This window comes from Pteropus alecto, unplaced genomic scaffold (assembly GCF_000325575.1).
Source record: "Pteropus alecto unplaced genomic scaffold, ASM32557v1 scaffold920, whole genome shotgun sequence".
NCBI classification, from domain to species: domain Eukaryota; kingdom Metazoa; phylum Chordata; class Mammalia; order Chiroptera; family Pteropodidae; genus Pteropus; species Pteropus alecto.
This window is the reverse complement of record NW_006429596.1, coordinates 541,496-551,685: the sequence shown is the minus strand read 5'-3', so window position 1 is coordinate 551,685 and position 10,190 is coordinate 541,496. Positions and strand designations below refer to the sequence as shown.

The 10,190-nt window shown below is 59.9% G+C and overlaps 1 protein-coding gene across 5 annotated transcripts in view; it reads left to right on the top strand.

Annotated features, from left to right (window-relative positions):
* The first annotated feature begins 6 nt into the window (after nucleotides 1-6).
* Nucleotides 7-10,190, top strand: part of ARHGEF1 (Rho guanine nucleotide exchange factor 1) — an 18,238-nt gene continuing 8,054 nt past the window's right edge. For 4 of the 5 annotated variants that reach the window (XM_006903873.3, XM_015587416.2, XM_006903872.3 and 1 more), the window contains exons 1-13: nucleotides 7-96; nucleotides 4,268-4,313; nucleotides 4,400-4,483; nucleotides 4,956-5,069; nucleotides 6,914-7,012; nucleotides 7,241-7,283; nucleotides 7,491-7,737; nucleotides 8,124-8,153; nucleotides 8,378-8,477; nucleotides 8,625-8,721; nucleotides 8,810-8,845; nucleotides 9,058-9,195; nucleotides 9,861-9,966. In XM_006903873.3, the coding sequence (XP_006903935.1) occupies nucleotides 4,281-4,313; nucleotides 4,400-4,483; nucleotides 4,956-5,069; nucleotides 6,914-7,012; nucleotides 7,241-7,283; nucleotides 7,491-7,737; nucleotides 8,124-8,153; nucleotides 8,378-8,477; nucleotides 8,625-8,721; nucleotides 8,810-8,845; nucleotides 9,058-9,195; nucleotides 9,861-9,966 (1,127 nt within the window). In that variant the 5' untranslated portion in view covers nucleotides 7-96; nucleotides 4,268-4,280. Of the gene's footprint in view, nucleotides 97-1,041; nucleotides 1,319-4,267; nucleotides 4,314-4,399; nucleotides 4,484-4,955; nucleotides 5,070-6,913; nucleotides 7,013-7,240; nucleotides 7,284-7,490; nucleotides 7,738-8,123; nucleotides 8,154-8,377; nucleotides 8,478-8,624; nucleotides 8,722-8,809; nucleotides 8,846-9,057; nucleotides 9,196-9,860; nucleotides 9,967-10,190 lie in introns of those variants that run through there. The other variant, XM_015587386.2, reaches the window with a different exon arrangement.

Genomic DNA, 10,190 nt, shown 5'->3' with positions numbered 1-10,190 from the left:
CGCCAGAGCCAGGAGGAGGGAGCCGGGACACAGGGCCCGGGATCGCCGAGCCCGACCTCGGGCGCCCCGCCGGTCACCTCCCCGCACGGACACCAGGTACTCCGTCCGTGGCCCCGCCCGGCCTCCTCCCCGCTGCCTGGGGAAGTGGGAGGAGGAGGGAGGGGACTGGGGCGCTGCCGGCAGTGGAGGGGCCTCCTCGGAGCACCCCTGAGCCAGACGCTGCCCCTCCCTGGGCCTCAGTTTTCCCATCTGTCAAAGGGGGCAAAGAGAGATCCAATACCTGAAGAGTGGCCAGTAGGTGGGGTGAGGCGTGCGAGGCCGGGGACGAGGCCTCCAACTGTCCACGGAGACAGATGATCGCTCCCATTGTGCGGGTGGGGAAACTGAGGCCCGGGGAGCAGAACCAACTGGTCCCAGGGCACACACGTCGTGAGACCGAGTGCACTTGGGATTTGAACTCGCAGCCGCTTTCCACTAAGCGCCGTCCTCCAGCCCCGCATGCTTTAGGGCCACCTAAAAAGAAAAACGACAGTTAACGTCGTAGGCCGCTGTGAAGCTAAAAGTCGCAGAGCGCGTTGGAAAGCATTTGTGGGAAGCTCTTTTTTCCCGGGCCATTAACCATACCCCAGAGCTCGGTTGTAGGGGACAGAGCCGATGGTCCTCCCCCATTGTATAGATGGGAAGACTGAGGCTTGGAAAGAAGTTAATTGCTTATTCCAGTTTACAGCGCATGTCAGAGGGAAAGGTACCCTTGAACCCAGGATTTTTGCTTTCTAGCCCCAGCGGAAAATATGCCCGAGTGAGGGCGGGGGGCGGAGGATGGGGGATGCGAAGAGAATTAATGAACGAGCCTGGGGAATTCAACTGGTCCACGAGTTAGGGAGGCGAGATAGGGCGGGGAGCCCAGTCTGGGAACTAATAGAACTAAGGAGGTGAGTCCAAGGTATCAGATGAGTCCTGGATCGGGGGCTGGAACCTTCCTCACCTTGGGTCAAGGCGGGGGACCGGGGCAGGGGGCGGGGCCCAGGGGTGTAACGGGAGCAGTCGAGATACGGAAACGCCAGCCCTCCAAGGCAGGCCAGAGCGGCCCTATCTGGCCAGCGTGGCGCGGTGGAGAGCTAGAGCGGCCGGCAGGAGGAGTAGAGTCGCCTCACAGAAGCTGGGCTAGAGCGGCTGGCGGGAGGAGTGGAGCTGGACTCAGAGGCGGCCTCTGGGGCAGCTAGAGCGACTCGGAGGCGGGGGTGGGGAAGCCCAGAGCCGGCGCGTGGAGGCTTCGGTACTGGCAGCTGCGGTGGCTTCTCCTCTGACCCCGGAGCAGGTGAGGGACGCGGCCCCCGGCAGGCGTCAGACCCTGACTCCACGTCCGCCTCAGCATCCTTGGCTGTGCATACCGCCACGTCCTCTGTAGGATTTGGGGCCCGCGTAGACCCGCCACGTCCCATGTAGGTTTGGGGACTTGTGTAGACTCTCCACGTTCCATGCAGATTACAAGGTCCTACAGACCCCGCCAGGTTTCTGCTAGCCCCCTGTGACGATCTGGATCCTTACAGATGTGGGATCTCCATCTACCAGTAGCATCCCTTAGAATCTAGGGCCCTGTAGATACTGTCTAGAGACCACCACACGCCCCCATAGAATTCTGGTCCCCTTTTAAGTCTCCAGAGGTCCCATAGACTGTCTACTTTCCCTTTGGTTTCATGTGTGACCCCATGATCCTTGTAAACCCACTATGTGTCAGATAGAATCTGGAGCCTTATACATTCCAAGGGCCCCTTATGGACTCCCCCTAACTGCTCTGTATTTTAGGTTCTTTAAGGTTCCCAGAGGTTCTCGGAGACCAGGATCATCCACTTCATATCTTAAAGACTCAGCTCTGCATAGAACCCTGGTGTCCATGTTGTCCCCCACACCTGCCCGCTTTGCTCTAGGATCCTCACCCCTAAATCTGCCCTTTCCTCTGTCAGCCCATGCACACAGCACCCCCTCCCCTCTGCTGGACCTCAGGCCTTGTCAGTTGCCTATAGATCCATCTGACAGCTGCAATCTATAATTCCCCAGCCTTTTTGGCAGCCCCAATCTCCTAAGTGGCCAAACCCTCCCCCCACCCTCTCTGGGCCCTAAGCCTGTACAGAGCAGCTGAGTCCAACCCACATTCCTGCCCAGGCCACAGTGCCCACATACCCCTGACTTTCCCAGGCCCCATAAGGAGACCTGATGTGTCTCAGTTTGGGTCCAGATTTTAGTTTCCTAAGGTCGGGGAAGGGGTTCCCCATACTCTAAAACAGCACATTTTAGTAGTTAAAATCTGAAGCCAGACCACTTGAGTCTGAATCCTGGTTCTGTTCCTTATGTGCTGTGCCTCAGTTTTCTCCTCTGTAAAATGGGGATGATAATACCTCATGGGGTCACTGAGAGGATTAAATTAATTGATATCTATAAAGCAGTAATGCTGTGCCTGGCACATACCTGATGACACTTAGTGCACAGTGAGTGTTAGCTGTTACTTCTTATTATTGTGATGAGGAATAATGGAGATAATACACATCATGTGCATGATTTAGGGCCTGCCTGGCACTGAGCATTCGCTCAGATAACATGTGACCTCTCTTGTGCCCTCTTGGAATCTCCCTGCCCCTGTTTAACCTGTCCCCCCCTTAAGTGGAGTGAGCATAGTCATATTTTCCAGCCCAGAAGTTGCAGCTGGCGGCCTGGTGAAGGTTTTCCATCTCTGATGGGAATAACAATAGCATGGAGTGCTTGTGGTTGTGAGGGTTAAGCGAGTTACTGTGTGAGAAGCACTCAGAGCAATGCCTGGCACCCTGTAAGTGCTGTGTAAGTTTAGCATGCATAATAAATAATTACTGTTATTTTCCTGCCTTGGTTTGCAAATTTATTTATGTGAACATTTAGCAATGCTCAAATCTTAAATTACTCAAGCTCGGATGTTGGACAAATACCCTTATGGAAAAGAACGAAAATGATGCCTGCTCGGGTGAACCCATGGGATGGCATTTGGACACTCCAGAAAGCATCATTGTTTAATGATCATAATCAAAGTCATAGCTACCATTTATTGAGTGCTAGGGAGGAGGCCTGTGGAAGAGGGAGAAGGGTGGGTCTCAGGAGACGAGGGTTATAAATAGCTCTGGGCTGTGGGGAGTGCCCCACCCCCACTGGTACACCCCACCCCTGTTTCCACAGCTCTTCCTGCCTGACACGGGCTTGCGTGGCATTAGTCAGACTAATTAAGGACACAGAAGATGTCAGTGGGAAGATGCGGGGAGAAGTGGAGATGCTAAGGAGAAATGGTGGGAGAGATGAGAGACAGCAGCTCAGCGAGGCGCAGGAACGAACAGTGGCTGAAGCAGAGACGAGAGACGCGGGGAAAGACTGGGAGCAGCAGAAGTGGGGTGGGGTGGAGATGGCTGAAGGGGAGAAGAGGAGGGTGGGGAGGCAGAGACAGTGGGGAAAATGAGGCAGGTCTGAAGGAAGGGGTAGGAAATGGGGAAACTGGGAGAAGAAAGGCGAAGACAGCCAGAGATTGCTGGCTGGGGAAAGGAGAGCCGGCAAGACAGACGGACGTAGGAGGAGACGGACACACCTTGGGAATGAGCTGGCCGAGGACCGTTCCTTGTTTTCTGGGTCTGGAAGCCAGAAAGACACCAGGTCCCTGAGGGAAAGAACTTGTGGGTCTGTGGACTCTTGGTCCCTGAGGGAGGAGGGTTCAAAGTTTTGTTTTCTTATGTGGAGAAAGTTGGGGGTTGGGGGGGTTGCCATTATGATTTCCTGTCACAGGAAGTGGGGCTGGTGGGTTCAGAGGCAACATCCTCCCCAAGCCTATCACAGATCAGAGGAGAGCCCCCACACACCCCAGCTAGTTCCCTCCTACCTCCACTTTAACTTTCCCAGCCCTGCTGGTCCCCAGCCCCTCCTCCCTCAAACTCTGGAGCCCAGGCCCCCAGCCCCCTCCTGCATTAGGGATCCAAACATCACAGGCTCCCACAGCCATAGCTCTCTCAGGGACCCAGGCTCCTGAGCCTCCAACTCCACGCCACCCCCCCAAACAAGGCTCCCTGTCCTTGGGCTCCCCGCCCTGGCTGGCCTCTGAAGGGCTCTTTGTCGCCACACAGAGGCCCCATTGAGCTGCGGGAGGCCTGCATAGGGGAAGGCTGTTTACTCACCTTCACACCTGCGCCAGGAATCTGTGAGTAACCGCCCTGTGCCACCTCTTCCCACCCCCTAACCACGGCCCCTCCTCTTCCCCCAGCCCTGCAGAGCCCATGGAGGCAGACGACGTCGTGGCCCGAGGGGCGGTGAGTGGAGAGAGCCAAGGGGTGAGCGGACTGGGGGGCTGTGAGGTGGGGAGCACTGCGGGCTGAAGCCGGTCCCCCTCCCACAGGCCCTAGGGCCCCCGCGGTCTGGCCTGGTGCCCCTCAGCATCATCGGGGCTGAGGACGAGGATTTCGAGAACGAACTGGAGACGGTGAGGGGGAGATGGGGTGGAGAAGCTTCCGTCCCAGTCTCCCTGAGGCCCCAGCCCCTCCAATCCCATCCTCAGCGTCCCCTCCCACCTTAGGTCTGATCTCCATCCACAGACGCTGCCCCCGTGTCCTCCCACTGCCCATCTCTTACCTTCGTGGTCCCTCCTCCCGCACCCCTCCCCACCCCATCCTTGATCCCACCCTTTTTACTCTAACCCCAATTTTTATCGCCAACTCCCAGTTATAGCACAGATCCCCATTCTGTCTCCTAATTTCTGTCCTCGTCACCCCTCATTAGAACACTGAGTCTTCTCCGTTTTCCCTCACACCTGCCTAGCTGCCACTATTACAGCACAGACTCGGTCATCACCCCCCTGCCCCCAGCTTGGCTCCAACGGGAAATGCCAGGAAGGAGGGTCAAGCCCAAGGCCCCTCTTCTGCTCCCCACTGCCTCACCCCCATCCCCACCCCCAGAATGCAGAAGAACAAAACAGCCAGTTCCAGAGTCTGGAGCAGGTGAAGCGCCGCCCGGCCCACCTCATGGCCTTCCTGCAGCACGTGGCCCTGCAGTTCGAGCCAGGACCCCTGGTGAGGGCGGGACTGGGTGGGCACAGGGAGGGGTGGGGCTGGGCCAAGCCAGAGCTGTCAGTTCGGTCAGTGCGTTAGACCCGTGAAGATGGGCCAGGAGGGTCTGGAAAACATCCAGAATGCAAATCTAGACCTAGAAAGCCAGAGGGACCACCATGTGACCCAGGCAAGATTGCAGGTGCCCCGTGTGGACGCGTGAGCAGCGTGTGCGGGTCGTGCAGGGGGCAACTGAGAATCCAGAACCCTGGCCGGAACGGGGCCCCCACTGCCTCCTGTGCCTGTGGCAGCATCACCCATCAGGGACAGCACCTTTTCCCACGGACTGGAAATCAGTTCCTCTCTGTGACCTCGGCAGGTCATTCGGGGCTGGTGCTTGGGAGAAGCCCATTAGCCTTTCTGGATCTAAGCATCACAGAAGGCCCCGATCCAGAGATGGGAAACCACCACGGGCATCCCACAAGGCCAGGAGAACGTAATCGATGATCCAGAAACCTGTATTAGGCGGGAAACACCTGGGAGGTACAGATGCAGAGCTGTGAGAAACACCTGCAGAGTCTAGGGAACCCAGCAGGTAATGTAGGAAGGAAGAAGCTACAGCACTGGCCGGAGGCGGGGCCCCACGGACAAGGGTCCCATCCCAAGAAGCCCCGCACAGGCCTCCAGCAGGGTTAGCCCAGGGCACGGGCTGTATTGGAAATGCATGGCACATCCCCGCAAAGAGAAGGAGACTGATGGAGATTCCAGGGAGGGAGCTGGGGTGCAGAAAGAAGGGGCTCTGGCTGACATCGAAGCTGTGGAAACCGGCAGGAGATCAGGAAATGCCTTCTCTCCAGGGAAGTGGCATCCCCTTTTCTGGTACATGGAGGCTCTGGCCCTCCGGGCAAGGGGTCCCCCTCCTCAGCCTGGGAGTTTCTAGAACTCGAGCTCCTGGGACTCAGCCCAGGGATGGTACTGACTGCCGTGTCCTTCCTGCAAGGGCCAGGGGCTTGACTGAGTGACCCCGTGTCCCCCAGCGTTTGGAGGTTTGTCCTCATGCTGCTCCCTCACCTCATCGGCTGGGGGGGCACCCGAGGAGTAACGTGGTCTCCCGCGCGGCTCCCCGGTGGCCTCTCATGGAGTTTTGCTTGGGGGAGAATGGGACATAGATTTGTCGAAAGTGTTTAGGGTGCAGAAACCAAGTCCCACCCCCACTGGGCTGAGTCCTTAGCACACTGAGAACATGTCCCTCACCTGACAAGAGTCCCCCAGGATCCAGGACAGGTTGGAGTCCCCAGGGCATCACCAGCGTCACCCAGCACAGCTGGCACACAGGCGGTCCCAGCAAGTGCTTGATGAATGAATGAATGAATGAATGAGCCCCACTTGTTCACCTATTTACCCATACCCCCCGAAGACTAACCTTCAAGTTGCTCACGGGCTTTCTAGGCAGTAGAGCGTGGTGCAGACGGGCTGCCTGGGGTCCGGTCCCAGCTTTACCACTCACTAGCTGTGCGACCTTGAGCAAACTTCTTGAGCTCAGGTTTCTTATCTGTGAAGTGGGATAACAGTGCCCCATGAGCGAAACAGGCGCACGTTAGGGGTTTAGTGCGCGCCTGGAATACACCAGCCCCGGTGTAGCTGGTGGTCGTGGCAGCAGCAAGGGGGAGACCGAGCCACAGAGAGCCAGCCCACAGGACGAAACTTGGCGAGTGCTTAGGGCGGCCCCAGGGAGGCCGTGAGAGAGGCAGGGGCTAGGTGTGGGGATGGAGGGGTGGGGCACACTTCTGGAGGATTTGAGCCCCAGGGCTTTCCGAGGGGAAGTGCGGTTTCGTGGGTGACAGCGAGGTCACACTGTGTCTCCTTAGCTCTGCTGCTTGCATGCGGACATGCTGGGCTCGCTGGGCCCCAAGGAGGCCAAGAAGGCCTTCCTGGACTTCTACCACAGCTTCCTGGAGAAGACCGCGGTGAGAGACACCTCGGAGGGGCCCCAGTACCCCGCTGCCCTTGCCTGGAGAGCCACCCTGCACCTCCCAAACCCCGCCCTGTGCAGGGCGGCCTAGCCGGTGGGGGAGACCCCGTGGCAGCCTGGCCCTTCCTCCACCGCCCCCTCCCCTCAGGCCACCAGGGGCACCTCGGCGGCTACCCCAGCACTGCCGCGTTCTCCCCTTCACTCCCTCCTCTCTCCTGAGCAGGTTCTGCGGGTGCCGGTCCCTTCCACAGTCGCCTTTGAACTTGGTAAGGAGAGGAGGGGGGACTGCAGGATGAAGGAGGGGTCTCTGGCAGGGACCAGGCCGCATGCCCATGCTCCTTGGACAGTGAAGATTCCTTCCTTCCTCCTTTCTGCCTCGGCAGCCCAACAAAGCGTGGCTGTTGGGGTCCCAGGGTGGATGGGGAGCGGGGGCCCAGGAAACTGGCCCCCAGCCCTTGCCCATGTCCCTGCAGACCGCACGCGGCCCGACCTCCTCTCCGAGGACAGCCAGCGGCAGTTCGTGCAGGAGGTGGTGCAGAGCCAGCAGGCGGCCGTCAGCCGGCAGCTGGAGGACTTCCGCTCCAAGCGGCTCATGGGCATGACGCCCTGGGAGCAAGAGCTGTCCCAGCTGGAGGCCTGGGTGGGGCGCGACCGAGCCAGCTTCGAAGCCCGGGAACGGCTTGTGGCCGAGCGGCTGCTGGCCCACCTGGAAGAGATGCAGTGAGTAGGGCCAGCCCCTCCCCAGCTGCTGGGGTGCCCTCTGCTGCCCTGGCCAGGTCAGGGCTCCCCGTCCAGCATCACGGGTCATTCCTTAGGATCTTCCCCTGTCTGCCGGGTCCTCTGTCGCTGGCATGTTAGTCGATCTGGTTTTTCATCTTCCCTTCCCAGCTTCGGGGTCCCTCCCAGTTTCCAGGTCTCTCCAAGACCTGTGTTTGGGTCCTGTCCTTGTCACCCCTGTCCTCCCTGCCCCCCCATGGTCCTCCCCGGTGGCTTCAGCAGTCCCCTTCTCTGCCTCTCCTCTCTCCTGTCCCTACCCAGATACTTGTGCTGGGTGCACAGGGACCTCCGGTTCAGCTGGTCCGTCACAAACTTTCTTCTCTTTGCAGACACACTATCTCTGCCGACGAAGAAAAGAGGTGATGGAAGCAGAGAAGACGGCAGGACGGGCGTTTAGTCTCCTGGGCCTGAGGGAGGAGGCGTGGGGGGCGGGGGTGTGGAGGAGCTCCCCTGGCCCTGGCCCTGGGGCCCTCTCCCTCGTCCTCGGATACACTGCAGGAAGTGGTTGTGGGGTTGGGGTGGGACGCGATCTGGGAGGGCAAGGCCGTGGGGCGCAGTGTGCCCATTCGCCCCCTCCTCACAGTGCCGCTGTGGTCAACGCCATCAGCCTGTACATGCGTCACCTTGGCGTGCGGACAAAGAGTGGGGACAAAAAGTCAGGGAGGAATTTCTTCCGAAAAAAGGTGCTTCCCCGAGTACCCAAACCTGGCCCTTTCCTCCCCAGAGATCCTATGGGGTGCCCGGAGACTCTGGGCCCCTGGGGTGCCATCCCTCTATGTTGCTGGCTCAGAAGTGCCGAGTCCCCTCTCGCCTTCCCCTCCGCCCTGCAGGTGATGGGGAACCGGCGGTCAGACGAGCCGACTAAGACCAAGAAGGGACTGAGCAGCTTCCTGGATGCCGCCCGCTGGAACCGGGGAGAGCCCCAGGGTGAGGTGCCCAGCCTCCACCCACCCCGACTTCCCCACACCGCCCCCCACGGTCCTGTCCGTCTCACCCGTCCCATCTCTCATTTCAGCCCCAGATTTTCGACACCTCAAAGGGGAGGCTGATGGTAATTAATGGTCCCGAAGCCAGAGCATCCATCCTGGGGACCTAGGAGGGGAGGAGGGGGTCTCCTTGGTCTGAGGAAGGAGGGGGCTGGGGTCCGGTCTCCTGGGTGATGGGGAAGTCAGGGCTGGAGTGTAGCACCTGGATGCCCCTGGCCGTCGTAGATGGGAGTCGCTGGACACTCATTCTCTCCTTTGTCCCTCAATGTCTCCCCAGCTGAGAAGCCAGGCCTCGCAGAACGGAAGGGGGGCCTAGGGGGGCCCTCCCGGGACCGGAATGTTGGGGGCCCTGGGCAGGACATCCCTGGAGTTTCTCTGCACCCTCTCTCTGGGGACAGCCCAGACCGGGAACCAGGTGAGCTAATTGGGTCCCCTGGCCAGACTGCCCCTTGGTCTCCCCACCATGTCCCCCCCTGCTCCTGGTCACCGGTGTTATCAGTTTGCCATTTCCACGGCTTCCCTCCCAGGCTCTAACTTCTGTCCTGGCGACTTGAGTCCCACCTTGGACAACAGTCCCCATCAGCCAACACGGCTTCACTTCCCAGATGCCTCTTTGAGGACACGCCCCCCGTGGAGGGGGAGCCCACCAGCCCCCTTGACCTCACTCCTCACAGCGCCCGTGTGGCCCCCAGCCCCTGGGACCGCAGATGGCTGCTTGGCCAGGCCGGGGTTCATAGCCCAGGCCTGCGGCTCACTTGTATCTTGGCGGTTACTCCCCTCTCTGAGCCTCATCCGTGAATCGGGTTTGCCTTCTTCCTGCAAGTCCTGGTCAAGGGTCGGGAGAACAGATGTCTGTGGGGGCGCTGAGCAGAGCGCCCAGTCTCCCCCAGGGTATGCCCACCATGCTGTCCTCTGCGGTCTCTCCATCTGTCCGTCCCCCGTGGAAGTACAGAGCAGCTACTGGGTGGCTTTAGTCCCGCATCCCCCACTCCATGGCAGAGGAAACTGAGGCCCCCAGAGTGGGGGGTCTCACTGTCACAGGGGCCCCCCAGCTAGCCCTGTTTCCCCCGCCCCCCACAGGCGCTGATGCCCCACTGGAGCTAGGGGACCCACCCCCGCAGGGCCCGCCCAGCCAGGAGGCCCCAGCTCCCCTGGAGAGCACCGAGGAGGGCGCTGACACCGAGAGGTGCGCGGGTGGGGCGCAGGCTGTGCACAGGCGGGGGCGCAGGCTGGGCGCAGGAGTCGAGGCAGGGAGGGTGCGTGTTGGGGGTGTTGCCGCCTTTTGCACCTGCTGTTCCTGAGCCACCTCCAGTCTGCCCTGCTCCTCCCTCGTCCCATCTTCTCTGTTTCCTTCTTCCTCTTCCTCTTTTCTCATTTCCTTTCGTTACTTCTTCCTCTCCTTCCCTTTCA